The 22,641-nt window shown below is 38.5% G+C and overlaps 1 protein-coding gene across 2 annotated transcripts in view; it reads right to left on the bottom strand.

The window, feature by feature from the left end:
* CDH6 (cadherin 6) overlaps window positions 1-22,641 on the bottom strand; it is a 136,347-nt gene that overhangs the window by 6,278 nt on the left and 107,428 nt on the right. For both annotated transcript variants that reach the window (XM_019013674.4, XM_004058997.5), the window contains exons 6-11: window positions 20,321-20,508; window positions 17,324-17,577; window positions 9,264-9,400; window positions 6,396-6,517; window positions 4,923-5,040; window positions 4,491-4,742 (exon numbers count right to left, since the gene is read on the bottom strand). In XM_019013674.4, the coding sequence (XP_018869219.1) occupies window positions 4,491-4,742; window positions 4,923-5,040; window positions 6,396-6,517; window positions 9,264-9,400; window positions 17,324-17,577; window positions 20,321-20,508 (1,071 nt within the window). The remainder of the gene's footprint in view (window positions 1-4,490; window positions 4,743-4,922; window positions 5,041-6,395; window positions 6,518-9,263; window positions 9,401-17,323; window positions 17,578-20,320; window positions 20,509-22,641) is intronic.

Here is a 22,641-nt window from a genome sequence, read left to right as displayed (position 1 = left end):
CTAAAATAACTTTTGCGCTATGCCTTTTTTTTTTACCTGAGAAAAGTGTAAAATTAGTTTAAAATCCAAAGTAGACATTGAATATTTGCATACCTTTCCTACATATAAAGCAATATTATTCCAGAAAATACCTGGAGAGACCCAGATATAATTCAGAAAGCCATTTTGGATTTCAAGATTGGCTAATTTGAAGGGGGCAGGTAAGAATCCACATGCCATATTATTTCTGTTTGAGCTAAATGAAATAAATACATGTAAGTGAGATTTTTTATTTTTTATTTTTCAAAGGTTCATGTTCTATAAGTTTGTTACTGAGAATGTTCATTCTTTTGATTTTTTCCCTCCTAACTCAAATTAGAGGTAAAACAAGAATTGTGTTTAAACAGCTCCTGATCTTTCTTCACAGCTGGCTGGGTGGAACACAGCTGGCTACTTGTAGAGAGACACATCTATCTGTGAATGGACATATGGGTGAAAAAATAAAAACACAGTAAAAGCTTAGAGAGAAAACAGCCATCTAGGCCAAAAAGTGAATTGTTAAACTGGGTTTGTGCAGAGGAGTGTATTACAGGAAGTCGCAGTAATGTCTCTTTACTATTTCATCCATAACAAGGCCCAATTTTTATGAGCCATGAAAACTGAATTACTGCAATAAGAACTACAGAATAATGCCTTTTTAGTGAGTACACATAACTACCTATATAATAATAGATGTAGGCACACCCATGTATCTATATATTAAAATTTCATTAGTATTAATAATAATTGGTTACCCGTTGAGAACTTTCTATGTGTTAAGCACTGTACTAAGTGCTTAACATACTGAATCTCATTTAATTATCATAATAGCCCTACAAGTAGATACCATCATTAAAACCCCATTTTACATAAGAGGAAGTTGAAGTTTAAAGATGTTACATGTACATGCAATTCAAATCCAGGTTGGTCAGACTAAAAAGCCTGCAGTCATAATTGCCATGTTTTGAAGCAGATTTGGAGTATAGACTATTTCCAAAGGAAATGTAACTTTGCCACTTTCAAGTGTATGGTTTTGTAGTTGTATGCACCCTCTTTTGCTGCCAGAAAGTATCCTGATGCCTTGTTTGATGCAACCATTCAGGGTATTTATTCATTCACGCATTTGATAATATTTATGTAGTGCCTACCCTGTACCAGATACAGTTCTAGGCACTGAGTGGGTGGGTGGGGTGGGGGACAGTTGGATGGAGACAAAATAAACAATGTGTATAGTAAATAAGGAAATTGTTAGAAGGTGATAAGTGCAATATGAACATGAAAGAGCAGAGCAGAACAAGGTGGAGAAAAATACTTCTGTATATGTTTGAGGAGCCCATATGAACATACAGCACATTTTTTTTTTTTTTTTTTAAGACAGAATCTCACTCTGTCACCCAGGCTGGAGTGCAGTGGCATGATCTCAGATCACTACAACCTCTGCTTCCCAGGTTCAAGCAATTCTCCTGCCTCAGCCTCCTGAGTAGCTGGGATTACAGACACCCACCACCACGCCCAGCTAATTTTTGTATTTTTAGTAGAGACGGGGTTTCATGATGTTGGATTAGGCTCATCTCGAACTCCTGACCTCAAGTGATCCACCTGCCTCGGCCTTGCAAAGTGTTGGGATTACAGGCGTGAACCACCATGCCCAGCCAGCACAGTTTTGTATATGTTATTGGAGGGAGGTTGCATAATTTGAGCAAAGACATGAAGAACACTGCAGGGCTTTGGGCAGAGGGATGCTCATGATCTACCTTTGATACTGGTTGCCAGTGTGAACAATGACACGGATTTGCAAAACAGAGGGTTGGAAGTAAGGACATCCATTGGGATTAGAGAACAGAATCAAGCCAACTGTCTCTCCAAGAATTAAGCTCTTATGTACATGGGCTCATTCAGTCACGTAAGGCAAGGGGCAGGCATTTATCACCTCCTAATTCTTCCCTGGCTTAAGGTATCTATAGCTTTTATTTTAGTCTTATGCACATCTGAAAGCGCAACTGTCTAGAAGGGAGAGGGCACTTTCAAAAAATCAAAGGCATTTATTCAAGGTCTAATTCTTCTACAGCTAAAACTGCTTATATCTTTTCTTAATAAGCCCAATGCACATCTGAACAGGATTTCTTGAGAGTGTCACTGTCTAGAAGGAGAGCTCTCAGAGCTAACTTTTATAAAGTGAAAATGTGATTGCTAAGCACACAGGGCAAACACATTCTTAGAAAGTGATGCCCTACGAGGTGCCCTCAGCAGGGACTGAGTCTCCCCCTTTCCCTTACCCTTTTGAAGCCAGAGGACAGCAGTAAGATTTTTGGCGGGATAGAGGGACAATTGGGCAAATTTGTGTTCAAATTTCATCGTAAAACTAGAGGGTAAAGAGATCTGGGTTAAATTAAATGATTTGACCGTTCTAAGCCTATTTTCTTATTTGTAAAAGAAAATCAATAGCACAGTGCCCAGTCTTATTGTCATGAATGAGTTAATAAATGTGAAAGTTTTGCAAGCTCTAAGGCACCATAAGACATGAGATGTAGTAGTTGTCTAGTTGTTTTTACTGTTGTTTTATTTTTGTAAAATATCCATTACCCTATGATCCACTTTCTGGACTCCAGATTTCTTCCTATATCAATGTGGCTTTGCTTCATTTTCCTCCACTTTCTTCAATCGTCACATTTTAAGTTTGGGCTGTCTTTTGGCCTGGAAATCGCCCTGCATTTCATAAGTTTGAAAAGAAAGTAGAGTGCAGTCTTCAGGCACCAAGCCTGGGGAAGAAAATTTAGGTTGGGAACTTCAGTTTTACCACGTGTTAGACACGTGACTTGGCTACATTACTTCACATCTTGGAGCTGCGGTTTTCATATTTAAGGTACAGATAATTATACACCAAATGGTGCTGAGGATTAGGTAAGAAAAACCTTTGTAAAGCATCTTGCACAGCATCTGACCTATGGTGTATACCTAACAGAGGCTAAATCCCATTTTTCTCCTTTTTTATTAGGTACAGAATTCCAAAGAGATTAAACAAGATGTGGGAGGCACTGAGGCCAATTACAAGTCATGAGGAGACAGTGAATTCATTGGAGGAAGGAAATGAAAGGGGGAGATTCAGTGAGTTGACTAGATGGAAGAAAAGGGGGAAGAGAAAATGGGTAGATGATGACAGAAAGGAAGAATCACCACTGTCAGATGAGAGTTATCTCTCCTTCCATAGACGACAAAAAAAGTCCATGGAATACTCCTTGGGTACAGCCCTACCAATCCAAGGCTTCTAAAAAATCACCCTTTTGATCAAAAAGAACATTCATATCTTTCTCTTCCAAAACAATGTTTACAGACTCACACCATTAGAAACACTGATTTGTCTTTGCACACTGTCAGTTTTTATTTATGTGCATATCTTAAAATACTTTCCCCAAGTCTTAGTTGACAAAGAGAATTGCAGTTCTGTAGTTGAGTTTCAAGGCTTCTGTTATAGTTAGCAGGGTTGATGTGGAGTGTGAAGGAGCGCTCGAGCAGGGATCCCTGGGCATTCTGTTCTTGGTGAAATGCGGGTTGTCTTTCACTCTTCTCAAAGTCACTCTGTCTTCATTTTTTAAAAAAGAGTATTTCCCCCTGTATAATTCAGGTTGACTCTTAACTTCTTACCTTTTCTTTTCACTATATAGGCAAGCTTTACAAATCTTGCTTTCATTTTTGGAAGGGCTGCATTAACAAATATTTGATTTCTTAGTTCACAGTCAAGGACCTGTTGAGAAATCTGAGCTCGACTTGCAGGCTTAATTAGTTGGTTAGGGGTAAAAATTTCATTTGAATCATTGTTAGACCCTGATTTCCATCTTTATTACATTCATTTCTTTTGGGCCTCCATACTGATTTCCTCAATCACAGAAGTTATTTATTGTTGAGTGTGAGAAATAGACCTTATGCATGTGGCAATCAGAGAGTAATGCTAAGAAGGTAATCATTTAAATGGTAAATCAACATTAGTTTGCTGGGTTAAAAAAATTTCATAGTTTTTATTTTTCTAGGATGAGAGAAAAGTCATCATACTCCTCTTCCCACTTTCCCATAGATCTTTAAACTTTACCTTTATAGAAAGGGCCCTCATCATACACTCCATGCCAGACACTTAACAACGTTTTCCAAGTAAAAAAATTACACAATGAATGAAATGAAAAGGGCACATTTATGTTGTCCTGAAATCCCCCGAGATTCATTCCCAGTCTGATAGACAAGAGATTCTTTGCTTCCTGGGCAAGCAAAGACACGGGCAAGTTTCACATCTGTTCATTTTCCAAAGCCATTTGCAAGCAAAAATGAGTTCACATCGTACAGCACAGATTCTCAGTATGTAACTCGACTCACCTAGATCAGGCTGTATGCCTTAATGGGGGAGGCAGATAAATCTAGAGTGTCACAGTAACAGTGTGAGCCCCTCACCATGGGGAGATAGGAGGCAGGGAGAACCAGTTTACCTAGTAGGATCACGATGCACAGAAGGATGGCAACCAGAGCCCCCGTGCTCAGTCCCGTGGGGTGGATGAGCGCCTCCGCATGGCAGGATTGCATGTTCCCGTGGTGGTCACATGCACAGACCCGGACAGTCACTGTCCCAGTGCTGCTTTGAACTGGGTAGTCGTTGTCTGAAATGACCACAGGCAAGAGATAGGTGCTCATCTCGTGTCTATTATAGCCATTTTTCCGAGTTAAGATTCCCGCCGTGTTGTCTGGAACCGGAAAGCAAAGTGGTGAATGTATGTGGATACTGCGTCATGTATTGAATCAATTGTGATAAGAAAAGATAGATATAGATACAGATATGTACACATACATATACACATATACATACAGAAACAGGTACGGATATAGATGGAGATAGCTAGAGAAGGTAACTTGAACTCATTTACCTTTGTTGTCTTGAATGGTAAAGTTTGAGCCACTAGCTGCTTCAGGGGCCAAGGAAAACGAAAATTGGTGCCCACTATAAGGGTCGTCCTTGTCAACAGCATGCAGGGTCTGAATCAACTAAGAGAAAAACCAAAACGCTGCCATAAAATTTTGATAACTCAAAAGTGTTTCTTACCGTTTTGCAATAAATTGCTTGACAAAATGATTTAAAAATTTAATTATAAAAATGATAGCCTTTAAGTAATATACAGTGAATCTGCTCTATTATGGGTTAGAAAGCCAAAGGGCAGGGAATGATTCTTTGTTGTGGGGACACTGTAGGATGTCCTGTGCATTGCAGGATGTTTAGCAGCCACCCTGGACTCTACCCACGAGATATCAGTAGCACCTTCTAGTGTGACAATCAAACTCTCTCAAGATACTGTAAATATCCCCAGGGAGGAAATCACCGTGATTGAGAAACATTTAGCCTTGAGTGATGCAAAGCTATAAAATATCCCAATAGTCTGTGACAACATTGCAACTTCACAAAGTAGAAGTGCTCTTTGGACAGTCTGTCTAGAAATGCACTCTTAGCATTACATAAGCTATCAACTTGCAAAAAATGAAAAAGAAAATAAGTATATAGAACACGGGGCCGGGCGCGGTGGCTCACGCCTGTAATCCCAGCACTTTGGGAGGCCGAGGTGGGCGGATCACGAGGTCAGGAGATCGAGACCACGGTGAAACCCCATCTCTACTAAAAATACAAAAAAAAATTAGCCGGGCGCAGTGGCGGGCGCCTGTAGTCCCAGCTACTCGGGAGGCTGAGGCAGGAGAATGGCGTGAACCCGGGAGGCGGAGCTTGCAGTGAGCCGAGATTGCACCACTGCACTCCAGCCTGGGCGACAGAGCGAGACTCCGTCTCAAAAAAAAAAAAAAAAAAAAAAAAGAACACGGTAACTTCAGCTTTCTACTTGCACATGTACTTTAACAGTGTACTTCTATTTTCACAAACTGAAACATAATTTTTATATCACTGGCAGCAAAGACCTATTTCATGTGGGGACAAATGTGTAAAACAGTAAAACATTCATGAATTTGTATTACTTACACAGATGGTCAATGTAAATAAGTGAAATCATGAATTATAGGCAATTATAAACTATGTTCTAGTTATTACTTCAAGTACATATGGTAATTAAACTATCTGTTCACCAATAAAGATTTTTCCAATAAAGCTGTGACTAATCTATTTTAATAAAAACTTAAGATCGATTTGGAATCAGCCTCAGTCTTCAATGAACTTCCAGTTCTTTGAAACTGTTAGCTCTCATATGTAAGTCCTGGTTCTTATTTATAGTATTAATTTCCGTAGCATTCACTTCATAGATAATTCACAACTCTCCTTCAGCTCTGTGAATCATCTGAATGATAAGAAGATCTAAATTAATCTGATGTTCAACTTGAATATACTTTTTAATGAAACTCACCTGATCTGCCTTTGCTTTTTCACAGACAAAAGTTTCATAGAACTCAGCAAATTCTGGGGCGTTGTCATTGACATCTAGAACTTTAATATATAGAGGTACTCGACTACTTTGCTTTGGATTATCTGTCACAAACCAAAAAGAAAGAAAAAGGCATTTACATGTTGATTGCCGATTCCCTTTAGACAACATCCGCTCAACTCCTTCATTCTCATTCATGCACAGATTCCCCAAGCTGCTGTACTACTGGGCATTAAGTACCAGTGTGGTCACAAAAAGTAGAATTAGATTGTTTGGTACATCTGGAGTTGGATGCACCTGTTAGAGATACACGGGTGACAAAGCTACTTGTGTTGATATAGTTCAACTGTATAATAAACCTTAAGATAACACAAACCCAAGAAAGGCATTTTAGAGGTAGATTTTCAAGGAAGCAGGCAGATGGGGAGCATATGGACAAAAGGAAGGAGAGGGAAAATGAATGAACCACCAGAAGACCAAAGGATAGTTATTAGTCTTAGTGGTTTAGTTTGAGTGCTGAACGAGAGCAAGATGTCATGCTAAACACTTTGCTGTATTACGTTATTTAATTTTCACAAACTTCTGAAGTAGACAGAGGTACTGCCCCCATTTTATAGATGAGGAAACTGAGACATGGAGAAGTTAAGTAATTTATCTGTGTTTACAGAGACGGTAAAGAGTGAACTCCAGGTTCAAACTTGGATCTGTCTGACTCCAAGCCCAGGCTGAAAGCCCAGGCTGTTCATTTGGAATTAATGATAAAGCGTTATCAATGTTTGCAGACCTGAGATAAATGAAGTATTTTGGTTGCCTTCTGTGATAATCTTCTAGCACAGTACGGAAGACAGATTCCTAGTGTAAGAATCAGGAGTTAGAATCTATCACCTCACCTCTCTTCATTTACTTCACTTGTATGTCTATTTGTTTTTTCACTTTGTAATTATTTAGTGAGCATCTAATACCTAATATATAGCAGCCTCTATTTGCGATGTTGGGGCACGTAGGAAACATAACAAAGATCCTGTTTCCTGGAGCTTTATTGTAATGGGGATGGACAAACCATAAACTCATAAATATATAATGTGTCTGATGGTAAGTGCTATAGAGAAATTAAGTAGGGAAAAAGGATTGAGAGAAATAGAGGTGTTACTTAGAATGATGACCAAGGACTGCTTTTCTGATGAGATATCATTTGCCCAGAGACATGAATGAAGAGAAGGTTTAAGCCATGTGAATATTTCTGGCTCTTCAGGTCGAGGAATCAGTATATGCAAAGGCCCTGAGGTGAGTGGGAGCTGGTTTTACACAAGCTTTTGGTTTCTGTTATATCAAAGGTTGTTAAGAAGATTAGACAGTAAGATTCCTTAAAATGTCTAAAATTTTACTCATATTATTCTTTGAAAGTTAGAGCAGCTGAATATTAACTTTCAAGAGATAGTCACCAATACTTTCAAATGTGTCATAGAAACATTAAATTTTAAAAACTTTTTTTAAGGCACAAAGATTAAAATACTTATGAAATGACTGCTTTGGTAAAAAATAAAATTTCATTGTCTTAGGAAAAATGGTCATTTTCGGTGGGAAATAATTTTATAATTTTAAAACTTTAAAGATGCTCTGTCTTTGGTATCTACATCAGTCTCTTGACATAAATTAACATGAACTTCAAGATAAATCTTGAAAAATTCTGAAGAGCAAATTCCTACCTAACTAATTTCTAATGTGCTGTCCTTATCACTATCTAAAAGCAATGCTTCATTTTGCCCATATTGGTTACTATCCTACCAAATATCCTTTAGTCACTTGAAATCTCATGAGTTATATTGACAGAGAATACAAATGTAATAAACTATTCGATATGGACTATTTCACACTAGATACCCAAAGTGAGCTAAAAATGCTTAGAACTTTTAAAATTCAACACAAACACTAAAAAGTGAGCTGTAATTTAGAAGCCTAGTTTTAAACATTGAAATTCTATTTTAACCGGGGCCTGTTGTGGGGTGGGGGGAGGGGGGAGGGATAACATTAGGAGATATACCTAATGTAAATGACGAGTTAATGGGTGCAGCACACCAACATGGCACATGTATACATATGTAACAAACCTGCACATTGTGCACATGTACCCTAGAACTTAAAGTATAATAAAAAAATTAAAAAAAGATCATTTTTCACTTATGTTCTTCAGCCTGCACATTGTATTGACCATCTACATTAGTTTTCATTGTGTGTAATCATTTTATTTGAAGCATTCTTTTGGCACTATTGTTCTTTGCCTTCAATTTCATGGGGGCTACCATAAAATTCATTCTAATCATTTTATTGATTACTTGATGGTTTGTATTACTCACTTTGGTATACCGTAGAAAAGTGATAATTTGTCTCTCTTAATTCTGTAAAGACTTTGAAATAGAAATTCTATAGTAAGCTAGAGAATCGATATCTAAAATTTTCTAAACAATGCCCACATTTTACAATATACTTGACCCCTCTCATCTTTTGCCCCCACACACAGTGTCTAACTGACAGTCTGTTTTTTTTCAGCTGTTTATGTAATGTTCTAATTTATAAGCTTTTTTGGAATTAAATCCACCGAGTACCAATTCAATCTCATTTGTGAGATACATTCCCATTTTATTGTTTCCAAACCACAGAACTTCCATGGTTGCCTCTCCATTTATGCGTGAACCAATGTAGAAACATTACTGCAAACCACTCCAGGGCTTTTTCCCTCAATATATATCAAGTGGGATTGTCAATACATGGTGACAAGCTACGCTCCGCCAGCCCTTGCTGGGACACTCAGTCTATTAATAGGGGACAGCAGTGGTATTAGGTAGGACTTACTGATCTCTGTTGCTATCACTGTAATGTTGTGCCATAGCAGTGTTTCTCGGTCAAGAAGTTTCGATGTAAAAATCGAACCATTTCCAGAATCAATGTTGAATATTCTGTCCATATCTGTGTGTCGATCTACAGAGTACCTGAAAATGCATAGTGGAATTAAGAAATGCTTTTCTTTTTATTTCCTATTCTCACATCATAGAACATCATAAAACATCTGGTACACATCATATCCCAGAATAACTGTGGCATAAATTTTTTTCCATCTCTAGTGCATATTTGAATATCTACAACCTGACATTAAGTAAAATATTTTGAGAAATTAGTTCTTCACAATGGAGGTCTTAATAGTAAACTCACTAGACAAGTTGCATGACTTTGAAGATCACCATTAAATTTTCTTTTCTAATATGTATAAATTTGGATCAAGTTTATATAGTAATTATTTCATTTTTAACTCAAGTTTTTACAACCTGAGAACTTTAATGTGTGTGTGTGTGTGTGTGTGTGTGTGTGTGTGTGTTTGTATGCATATGTAGGGTGTTGGTTATTTTTCTACTTTCCATTTAATTTTAAAAAATCATCTGTTGAAATAAGCAAAAGATGGCTAGTGTGGCCAAGGTTAGTGAGGCAGAAGAAGGAGATAGGAGATGAGATTGGTGAGAGAGCCAGAGTCTAGACTGCAGAAGAAGGCTGTGATAAGGAGTTGGAATTTATTCTAGATGCAGTGCGAATCTACCCAAGGGTTTTTTGTTTGTTTGTTTGTTTTGAGATGGGGTCTCACTCTCTCACTCTGTCACCCAGGCTGGAGTGCAGTGGCATGATCTTGGCTCACTGCAACTTCGACCTCCCAGGCTTGAGCGATCCTCCCACCTTAGCCTCCAGAGTAGCTGGGACCACAGGTACGTGTCACCATGCCCTGCTAATTTTTTGTAGAGACAGGATTTGGCCATTTTGCCCGGGCTGGTCTTGAACTCCTGAGCTCAAGTGATCCACCTACCTCGGCCTCCCAAAGTGCTGGGATAACAGTCATGAACCACCACAACTGGCTACAAAAGGTTTTAAGCAGGGGAGTGCCACAATCTAAATCATTGTTAATAAAGATCACTGGTTGAATTGAGGAGAATGGTTGAACGGTGCTGCCACAAACAGAGAAAAAAGGAGTGAAAAACAGGATTTGGGGAATATGGGTAAGTTCCATTTTTGCTATGCTGAAGCTGAGGTGCCTGAGAAAAGTTCAGGAAGAGATATCTAGTCTGAAGCTCAAGATTAAGATCTGGACTGATCCCAGATTTCCTATTCAGCTGTCTAAGAAAACAATGTCCAGTGGAGGAAGAAAAACACTAAAGACAGAATCACTTACATCACTTAAATTAGTGGGAGACCACAGTGGTGCCTGGAACAGACTAGGAACTTGATAAATATTTAAGAAGGAGAGTTTGAATAAATTCGAGGGAAACCAAGAGAAGCATTTGGAAACCAAACATCCCAACACTAATACTGATGGAAGACTAGTGGATTTTGAGAAATGTTGTCTTATTTGTAAATGTATTACTAGTTTTTAGAATAGCTATGTGATATGGTTTGGCTCTGTGTCCCCACCCAAATCTAATCTCGAATTGTAATCCCCATGTGTCAAAGGAGGGGCGTGATGGGAGGTGATTGTATCATGGGGGCAGACTTCTCCCTTGCTGATCTTGTGATAGTGAGTGAATTCTCACGAGATCTGATGGTTTAAAAGTGTAGTGCTTCCCCTTTACATTTCACCATGATTACAAGTTTTCTGCGGCCTCCTAGCCACGCTTCCTGTACAGCCTGTAGAACTGTGAGTCAATTAAGCCTCTTTTCTTCACAAATTACCCAGTCTCAGGTAGTTCTTTATAGCAGTGTGAGAATGAACTAATACAGAAAATTGGTACCAGGAAAGTGGGGGACTGCTATAAAGATAGCTGAAAATGTGGAAGCAACTTTGGAACTGGGTAACAGGCAGAGGTTGGAACAGATTGGAGGGTTCAGAAGAAGAAAGAAGGATGTGGGAAAGTCTGGAACTTCCTAGAGACTTGTTGAAAGGTTTTGACCAAAATGCTGACAATGATATGGACAGTGAAGTCCAGGCTGAGGAGGTCTCAGAGGGACATGAGGAACTTATTGGGAACTGGATTAAAGGTCACTCTTGCTTTGCTCTAGCAAAGAGACTGGTGGTATTTTGCCTCTACGCTAGAGATCTGTGGAACTTTGAACTCGAGAGAGATGATTTAGGATATTTGGCAGAAGAAGTTTCTAAGCAGCAAAGCATTCAAGGAGTGATCTGGCTGTTTCTTAAAGTGTATGCTTACATGTGTGAACAAAGAGATGATGTGAAACTGGAACTTATATTTAAAATGGTGACCATGTGGTAGAAAAGAAAGATCCATTTTCTGGGGAGGAATTCAAGCCTGCTGCAGAAATTTCCCTAACTAAAGAGGAGCCGAATGTTAATAGCCAGGACAAGGGGGAAAATGTCTCCAGGGCATTTCGGGGACCTTGATGGCAGCCCCTTCCCTCACAGGCCCAGAGGCATAGGAGGAAAAAAAATGGTTTTATGGGCAAGGCCTAGGGCCTAGCTGCTCTGTGCAGCCTTGAGACATGGCATCCTGTGTTCCAGACACTCCAGCCCAAGCTGTGGCTATTGGTGGATCCACCATTCTGGGGTACAGCTCAGGCTGTGGCTTCAGAGGGTGCAAGACCCAAGGCTTGGTGGCATCTACATTGTGTTGGGCCTGAAGGTGTGCAGAAGGCAAGAAGTTGAGGTTTGGGAACCTCCACCTAGATTTCAGAGGATTTATGGAAATGCCTGAATGTTTAGGCAGAAATCTGCTGCAGTGGTGGAGACCTCATGGAGAACCTCTACTGGAGCAGTGTGGAGGGAAAATGAGGGGTTGGAGCCCCCACACAGAGTCGCCACTGGGGCACTACTTAGTGGAGCTGTGAGAAGGGGGCCACTCTCTTCCAGACCCCAGAATGGTGGATCCACCAATAGCTTGCACCATGAGCCTGGGAAAGCTGCAGGCACTTAATGCCAGCCCATGAAGGCAGCCTCGGGGGCTGTATCTTTCAGAGCCACAGGAATGGAGCTGCCCAAGGCCATGGGAGCCCACTCCTTTATCAGTGTGCCCTAGAGGTGAGACATGGAGTCAAAGGAGATTATTTTGGAACCTTAGGATTTAACGACTGCGCTGCTGGATTTCAGTCTTGCATGGGGCCTGTAGCCCCTTGGTTTTGGCCAATATCTCCCTTTTTGAGTGGAAACATTTACCCAATACCTGTAACCCCATTGTATGGAAGTAACTAACTTGTTTTTTATTTTACAGGCTCATAGACTGAAAGGATCTATCTTGTCTTGGATGAAACTTTGGACTTGGAGTTTTGAGTTAATGCTGGGATGAGTTAAGGCTTTGGGGGACTGTTGGGAATGCATGATTGGTTTTGAAATGTGAAAAGGACATGAGATTTGGGAGGGGCCAAGGGAAGAATGATATGGTTTGGCTCTGTGTCCCCACCCAAATCTGATCTCAAATTGTAATCCCCATGTGTCAGAGGAGGCACCTGGTGGGAGGTGACTGAATCATAGGGCAGACTTTCCCCTTGCTGTTATTGTGACAGTGAGTGAGTTCTCATGAGATCTGATGGTTCAAAAGTGTGTGGCACTTTCCCCTTCCTTTCCCTCTTCTCCTTCTGCTATGATTGTAAGTTTCCTGAGGCCTCTCGGCCATGCTTCCTGTACAGCCTGTGGAAATGGGAGTCAATTAAACCTTTTCATGAATTACTAAGTCTCAGGTAGTTCTTTATAGCAGTGTAAAAATGGACTAATACACTATGTTTATGAGCAGGGTGGGGGTGGGGTATTACAGAGAAAACTGAAGAAAGTTAATATGTTAAGGCCATTAGAAAAAAAATTGCCCATTTCAGCTGGATTTTTAAAACTTTATGAGGTTAAAAACATTGCCTCAGTAGAAATTCAATATAAGTAAATGACCTGACTAGGCAGATATACGTGGAATTATTATGGGTGCTCTAAGAAAAATGAACCCTTGTAACTAACTTGCCACAGTATACTGCACCCAAGATTCTACTTGAATGTATTATTTTGGTTTAAAACACAAGTAGTGAATTATAATGAACAATATATTTCATCTTCATAAAATTTATTTTTGTTATCTAGTGCGTGTCTAAATGAAATAGATATTCAATTATCGCAGGCCATTTAAACCTGATTTTGAAGAGAATTAATGAAGTTCACAATGAGTATAATATCAAGTTGAATTGGAGTTTCAGTTTCAATGTACATAAACTTATGTTTTTATTATCAAAAGGGTTGAAACAAATGAAACAGCTATTGTTTTGCCATTTATGTCATGAATCAATATTTATTAAGAATTTAGGCAACAGCATTGTACTTACTTGATCATTTCTTATTTTAAATTTGAGAACGATAAATATTTATAGCACATCATTAATTACAAGAAGGAAATCTCAATATTCATAGACTTCGTAAGAAATTTAATAATTATCTAGATATATATTTTTTTCTCATGGAAAATGCTAAGCTTTAGATGTGCTGCTTCTGTAAGCTGTTACAATAATATACAGCAATAATCTTGTTTTGTTCTTTGTGTCTTTTCCCCCATTGTAGTTTTAAATTTTACAAGTAATTATATTTTCCTATCAAACCTTGACATAAAGGGTAAGAGGTGAGAATTTTTAGTTGAAGGCAGCTTTCAATTTGAAAGAGATAGTAACTATTTAGGAAATAGCAAAATTGTATTTTTTCCTTTTGTTGGGACATTTAAAAATTAATAGAAAATCTAAAATGCCCACATCATTCAGGAAAGATGTTTGTACACAAGCCTTGCTTGTTTGTTGTTTTTTCCTTCCAAGGTAATTTAAATTTATATCAAGGATATTTATTGTCCAGTCACATTAATTGTAATTATCACTGATAAGAAACAAGACAAAATCCCATCATGATTATAGCAGATCCTTCTGCTAAGTAGCTCTTTTTTTTTTTTCTGGGACTTCATTGTATTCTGTGATTAAATAATTTGTCTTCTAATGTATCCTCAAGTCAGGAAGATTTGTGGTTCTTCCTGAAAAGGATGTATGTTTGCATAAATTTTTCATAATTTGTATGTATAGTGACATATTATAAGATTCTTTCACAGAAACCAAAGGGAATTTGAGATGAAGTTATTAGAAGAAAATAATTTTATGTGATTAAAGAATTAAAGACTTGTGCCTGTGTAATGATAAATCAGTGCTCCGGGGAAGAATTTTCTAGTGTTAATTTTGCACCTACCATATTGTCTAGCACTTAGTTGTTCAACATTTATGTCTTGAATAATCAAAATTATGTATGAATGGATTTTTCTAATATAAGAATGAATTTTATCCTATGAAAGGGCACTGGAATACCATTTATATACCAATATATCTATAAGTATTTCTAGTCTTAAATCTATATCTATGTATCAAATCCATATGTACCAAGGAAAGGCTGGCAGCAAAAAACTTAAAAATTAGCTGACAGCCAACATAATCTGACAAGCTAACTACTTTCTTTCATAAAACAGAAAATAATGCAGTGGGTAAAAATGGTATTTGGTATGAAAAGTAATTTAGATATGGAAATATTGCCTGAATTCACAAAACATTCTTTTAATTAAAAAAAGTTGATCTATCAAGGAGATAACCAAAGCTCATATTTGTAAACTTCTAGCATTAACACTTTCAAATTGAGTTTGATACTTACTTGCTAAGATTTTTTTTCCTTATGCAGTTACAACAAACTCCAAGAGAAAGTAGTTGTGAAAATACTTACACATATATTAGTGAAAACTATACTAGTGAAAACTATACTAGTGAAAGCTATATTAGTGAAAACCACATTCATTTCCTTATTAACAATATTAAATGTATGTGGAGAAACACTTGGTCCATGGAGCTCACATGGTTGACCACAGCCCAATTCAAAGTGTCTTGTAGATATTCCAGTAGGATGCTAAAACAAGAGTTTATTTGCCCAGTGATTTAAAATTGTTCCCTGAAAGTAAGCCAGGAATTTTTGTGTTTGAGATGTGGGGCTTGTCATAAGGTTTCATTTGAACAAAGGCTCAACTGGGAAAAAGTAAGAAAATGACTGCTGCCTTAGAGCCCCACATTCTTTTATCTGCAATAATATTCTTCATGTAGCAGCTAGTGTTATCCTTTTAAAACGGAGTTTTAGATTAGTTAACTCTTATACTCAAAGGTTTCCAGTGGCTTCTCATCTCAATCAGAATAAAATCCAGTCTTTACCATCAACTACAAAGCCCTACAGGACCTGCCACACTCCTCATCAGCTATCAAACCTCTCTGGGGCCTCATATCTGACCTCGCCTCCCTCTCTCACTCTCTTCCAGCTGCGGAGGCCTCCTCGCTGTTCTTTCAACTGTCAAGCAAGCTCTGGTATCAGACTTACCCTTGCTTTTCTCTCTTCTTGGAATGTTCTTCCCCCAGCATCAACATGGTTCGCCCTTTAATTTCATTCAAATCTTTACTAAATGGTCCCCTACCAAGAATGTCAAACCTGACCCCATTATCTAAAATAGTACTCCAGGTGCTCTTTATTTCCTTATTCTTCCTTATTTTCCTGCTTAAAATTTACTTTTGCCTGACGTATTACATATTTACTGTTTGTCTATTTCTGCTTGCCCCAATTAGAATGTAAGCTTCATGGGATGAGGGCTGTATTCCCTAGTGCTTAGAATGTACCTGGCACTTGGCTGGCACCTTGACCACAATCTATTTGTGAACTCATTGGCAAGAGTTTCCCTAGTTTTTCAGTCTGCTTACTTTGTTTATGGGGAGTAATTGACACAATGCTATTCTGGTCTAGCACTTTTCTTGAACTCCTGACCTCAAGTGATCTGCCCACCTTGGCCTCTCAAAGTGCTGGGATTACAGGCGTGAGCCACCGTGCCCAGCTAGCACTTTTCTCATTTAGTCAACTAAGCTACTGGCTGAAGGCTGGAGGTTGGTCGACTCCAGCATTTTCCTGTTAAGATCCGAGAGTACTGAAGCATCAGTGGTCCCAAAGAGCAATAAGGCCTTATTGCAACATGATTTACAACTAAGGTGTAAGGAAAGCACAGGGAAAACAGAATTAGTTTACGTAGCATACATTTGGACTCTGTTGTATTAATTTCCCTAGGATTTCACAGACGTATATCATGAAATGATTCTTGTTTTTATCTACATCTACAAAAGGAAAAACCATCCGAATGGAGGATAATTCTGTCTTTTAAGTGTTACATGATAGGTTTTTCTACACTTGAAAAACAGGCTGTCAAGCTCAGTGCTTGATTTGTTAAAAATCATACTTTTTCTATGCCACTCTTTGACAAATCTTACACTTAAAAAAATCTCAAATCTTGAAAAATAATCACAGGTTATTCAGCTGCATCACCTTATACTACTTCTACTTAGGCAGTAAACTCCTTATAGCTTGTTTTCCTTCCCAAATTTGTGTTTTTTTAAGGTTTATACAGTCAGCCCTGTGTATCCACAGGTTCTGCAAATGTGGATTCAACCAACTGGCGATCAAAAATGTTTGGAAAAAACAAAAGCAAACAATAAAAAAAACTACAAATAAAAACATCAAGATAATAACTATTTACATAGTATTTACATTGAATTGGTACTATAAGTAATCTAGAAATGACTTAAAGTATGGGGGAGGATGAGCTTTGGTTATTTGCAAATCTGTGTCATTTTCTATAAGGAACTTCCGGATTTGTGAATTTTAATACGGGGGTGGGCCTGGAACCAATCCCCCAGGGATAACAAGGGACTACTGTACTTCTGCCAAAATAATATTTATGCAGTGAGCAAAGAGAGTTAAAGGTGCTGTTTAGAATAGTCTTTTCAGGAAAACACAGTTGTCTAATTGGAACAAAAGGGATTCATCTTTTCTAAAGTGCAGGCAGATATTTGAATATAAATTGACTGAAGCTTATGAAAGAGACACGTCGCAGAAGTGTGCTTACTTGACAGGATTCCTGGCAGCATCTGGATCTTGGGCTGTGACAGAGCCTATTGTGGTGTTTATCTGAGCATCTTCTCTTATTTGTAAGATGTAGGCCAGTTTGCTGAAGACAGGTGGCTCATCTACATCCTCCACCACAATTCTAACCGTGGCTGAATCTTTGAAAGGCCCCAAGTAGAGAAATCGTGGCTCAACATGAGGATTGGAGGCTTCCACTTTAAGGGTATACACTTTCTTCTTTTCAAAGTCCAAGAGCTTGAGGTTGGGGGTGGGGGAAGAAGTGACATATTTAAAGCAGCCAAGACATGAAACATTTTTGGTGTAAACCACTGATAAATGAATGCGATCATATTGCTTAGAGAAACACATTTGTGTGATATTGGGCAAAGGGAGAAAAGATAATATGTAATTTTTTTCTTATATCTAGGCTGTTAGGCAGGAAACGATTATAAAGTTTGTGAAGGAGTTCAGATGCCACACAGCCCTGAAAAATGTATGCATGCCTGCTGTTGACTTAAAAGTGGGTACTGAGGTACAAGGCATCATACCAGGCAGGAAGGGCACTTGGAAGCAGGAGTCTGGTAGAGCCCACACTGTCCCCACTTAAAAAATACTCATGTTTCACTAGAGGGGGCCATCAGGGGTAAGTTGGCAAATACGCAGTGGGTTATTCCATGTCAGATGTTCTCACATCTGGCTTTTTTTTTTTTTTTTTGAGACGGAGTCTCGCTCTGTCACCAGGCTGGAGTGCGTTGTCGTGATCTCGGCTCACTGCAACCACTGCCTCCTGGATTCAAGCAATTCTCCTGCCTCAGCCTCCTGAGTAGCTGGGATTACAGGCACGCACAACCAGGCCCAGCTAATTTTTGTATTTTTGGTAGAAACGGGGCTTCATCATGTTGGCCAGGATGGTCTCGATCTCTTGATCTCGTGATCCACCTGCCTCAGCCTCCCAAAGTGCTGGGATTACAAGCGTGAGCCACTGTGCCTGGCCATATCTGGCTTTAATTGCACTGATGAGTGTTTAAAACTGGCCAACGTCTTGGCCCCACCGTGGACCATTAAACCAACATATCTGGGCGTGCAGATTAAAATCTATATTATTAAACACTTCCCCCAGTGATTCTGTGGTGCAGCCAGAATTGAGAGCCACAGGTTTGCATTGTGAATCCCTCGTCATCATTCAGACAACACAGATTAAAGTTTTTTTGTTGTTGTTTTTTGCATGAGGTAATGAAATATTCCAAATGGTATCCTGAAAAGGGCATTGGGCTAATTATTTGCCAAAGAAAGTAATGATCATTGTTGTCAAGGGTCTTTAGGAAAAGTAGGTCTGCTTTTGGAGACATGGTGAACCCAAATGCTTATTGCTGACTTTTAGTTTTAGATGATAATATGACAAGGCTCGCTAGAAACACAATTAATCAAGACGTCAGTGAATGTGATTTAGTCGTCTAGGCAAAATTTCAGTTCGAATCTGATAAGGCACCAAGAAAATTAAAAAGGTTAATGCACACTAATGGGCTTCCTAATTATATTATAGTTTAAAACATTAGTCTGAGTGTCACTTAAACATGTTTTATTGTGTTTCCAGATATTAAGACACGTAATCCAAAGCTTGGGAGGAAAAAAAATCTCTTGTTATTTACATCCACCAATGCTTTTATTTACCAGAAAAGATAATAGTATGCTAAAGGAGAGAGAAAATATGACACCATACATGATAAAAGTGAAATCATAAAAAGTTAGCCAAAATTAATATTTTTAGTCTTGAAGCATACAATTCATTGGTTTTTAATTTTTGCCGTATTTTTGTATGCTGCCCTGTGGTGCTACACGATTTGGGGGATAAAATAATGAACCAGTACTTTGGAAAAAAATAGAAATCAGAACACAAAAGATTTATTGTTGTGTTCCAAAAATTAGCTAAAGAGGTGCCAGGAAATTTATGGTATTTAATTTAAATTTGTTATGGTATTTAATTTAAACTTGTGGTCTTTATATATCCTCTTTCTGTGATGTAAGTCATCTTGATCACTGCTTGCTGTACTCTCTTCCTTCACAGTATGCATCACAATTTGTAGTTATATATTTGTTTGTTTGCTTACTTGGCTCCTTGTCTCTTTCCCCTAGACCGGAAGTACCATGAGGGCAGAGAATATCTGTTGTATGTACCAGTGCACCTCCAGCACCTAGAGCAGTGTCTGGCACTGTTTATTTATTGTTCATTTAAAGTATTTACTTTATATACTTTTATGAATATCATTTGTTTATATTACTTATTTACTTAGGAGGTTCTTAATAAAAATTCATTGGATGTATAGAATTAACATGAATGCATATCATTTTAGGTTCCTGAAAGCCAACCCAAGAGATCTCAGTGTCATTAGAACTGGTTTTCTTTCTTTCTTTCTCTCTTTCTTTCCTTCCTTCCTTCTTTTTCTTTTTCTTTCCTTCTTTCCCTTTCTTTCTTTCTTTTTTCTTTCTCTCTCTCTCTTTCTTTCTTTCTCCTTCCTTCCTTCCTTCCTTCCTTCCTTCTTTCCTTCTTTCCTTCCTTCCTTCCCTCTTTCTTCTTCTTTTTTTTTTTTTCAGAGTCTCACTCTGTCACCTAGGCTGGAGTGCAGTGGTGTGATCTTGGCTCACTGCAACCTCTGCTGCCCAGGCTCAAGCGATCCTCTTGCCTCAGTCTCCAGAGTAGCTGGGATTACAGGCACCTGCAACCATGCCTGGCTAATTTTTGTATTTTTAACAGAGATGGGTTTTGCCATGTTGGTCTCAAACTCCAGGACTCAAGAGATCCTCCTGCCTCGGCCCCCAGAAGTGCTGGGATTACAGGCGGGAGCCACCATGCCCGGCCAGTACTGGCACTTTTCTGAAAATAATAAGTAAAATAAAAATCTAAAGGAATGTTTATGTGAGATATAATTGCCCCGGTAACTTAGGAACTGGAGAAAAGTAAATGGGTTCGCTTTGTATGGTGTTTAAGAAGCGGCATTACCTTTTTGACAGTTATAATCCCTTCCTGGGTTTCCTGGTCGGTGACGACATCAAACATATCCAGCCCCTCACCGTCTGTGATGCTGTACTCAATTTCAGCATTTTCTCCCACATCAGCGTCGCTGGCTTTGATTCTGCCAATTGGTGTACCCGGTGGAGAAGATTCAGGAGTTTTAAACTGGTATGTACCTATTAATCACCAGACAGATATAAGTCAAACATAGACTAACCACATTCTATCATCATAAAAACAAAACCTATTCTCTAACAGTTCTTTAAGACATTACCATCAGGTAGATGTGTGCTTTCCTCAAAATAACTAATGGTGGCCTGTTCTTCTTATGTCTACTTTCGTGGTTGTTAAGAATGTTTCTTCTATTTCATGACCTGTTTCCTTGCAAATGGAGAACACTTTTCTTGTCTGTAAACAGGCTCCAAAGTTTATGGTGTGATTGTGAGAACAACTGAATGGCTACAGGAGGCACAGAAGGTTTCAAAGCCCTTTTGTTAACTTCATCTAACAGAAAGAGTAGAGAAGAATTTAATCTGAACTGTGACTTTTAGTTAATTACTAGGTATTCTTTAAAAGAGTTCTTTCTACCGTTGCTAATAATAGCTGGAGGTGGAAAGAAATTATAGCAACTTGGAGGCTGTATCCAGGTAGATATTCTTTTATTCATACATGGAGCTGGACCTAGTTGTAGAGTTAGAGATATAGGTAAATACATTAAGTGATAAAACTCCTAATTTTTTTCTTTTGACTCTTAAATTTTATTATTTTATGCATAGATTTCTCCCATACTTATATTTGTAATTCTAATTTGAAACCTATGTTTCCTATATAGACACTTTTTAAAAAAAATATGCTCCTGTTGCAAACTTAGTTTAGAGAGACTACATATGAGTTTCAGTTTAGATTGGCCAGGCCATGATGTACTTAGCACCAAAAAATATAAAATAGTAAAACCAAGGCTTATTCTACCCTTTTCCATTACATTTTGTTAACCATTCATACAAATGATTTGAAAAGAATTTAAACAGTCTATGGCACTACTAAAATGTAGGCATTCAGTAATAGTAATCCTTTGAGTTCATACTTGGTAAAATGATAAAGCAGGTTAAAAAAATTTTTAAACTTTTTTTGACTCAAGTACGTAACTCAAAAAGAGCATTTTTTTTTTTTTTTTTTTGGACAGGATTTCCTCCTGTTGCTCAGGCTGGAGTGCAGTGGCGTGATCATGGCTCACTGCAGCCTCAAACTTCTGGGCTCAAGCAATCCTCCCACCTCAGCCTTCTGAGTAGCTGGGACTACAGGTGCACACCATCGTGCCTGACTAATTTCTTTTTACTTGTTGTAGACACAGGGTCTCACTATGTTGCCTCGGCTGCTCTTGAACTCTTGGCCTCACACAGTCTTCCTCCCTCAGCCTCCCAAAGCTCTGGGATTACAGGCATGAGTTGGTGTGCCCCAGGTTAAGTATTCTCTAGTGTTTTCAACTTCCATTTTTAGGGCCTCCTGCCCCTTTCTAACTTCTCCCTCCCTTGCCTTGGCATATTGCTCATTAACAAGTCACAGGCTATCTAAACAGAGCAGAGTGAGTTACAAATTCCTGCGGTACCAGGGTGCGGGGGAATCCTTATGTTATTCTTCCCCAGGGAATCTCCATATTAAAAAGCAGGTTTTGGGCAAACTGTTGGTGATCCTAATAGTTTTCATTTCAGGCCTCTGTAAGGGAAATGGTAGGCCTCATAGAACCTTTCTTCTACTTGTTATATCAGATATTCTTTAATTAGCTCTGATCTTTTTGCATTTAGCTAACTCTGATTAAAAACTTGAAAAAATAAAGAAAATAAAACTACTTCCTATTGATCCATGTATAGCTCTACCCTAAAGGAAGCCCGTATCAGCTGATTAGTTTTTTTAAATGCCATGATAGAATGAGTCGGTTTTCTATTGAATAATTGAGATAGCTTTCGTAGGAGGTCATGGTCCCAAAGGGATTTTGTTCCTGGATGAAAAGTTACGTTAAAACCAGTTCCCTCTTGGGTAGCTCTATGTGAGAATTTTTAGCATACTCCTGATACCAAGTTGGTATTCATGGATGTTGTTTTTCCTTCTTCTTCCTTTTATCTAATCACTAGAGTTAATGATTTTGGAGACAACTTTCGGTATCTCAACTAACCATAATGTAGAAAACGATTTATGATTACAAATGGATTAAGTACCTAGTTACTTCCACAGTTGTATTTTTAGAAACAGTAAAATGATAAATCCTCCCCTTAGAAAGCTTTGTGAGGATTTAAAAGAGATTACATGCCTGA

This window comes from Gorilla gorilla, chromosome 19 (assembly GCF_029281585.2).
Source record: "Gorilla gorilla gorilla isolate KB3781 chromosome 19, NHGRI_mGorGor1-v2.1_pri, whole genome shotgun sequence".
Classification (NCBI taxonomy): Eukaryota; Metazoa; Chordata; class Mammalia; order Primates; family Hominidae; genus Gorilla; species Gorilla gorilla.
This window is presented reverse-complemented; position numbering and strand designations above follow the sequence as displayed.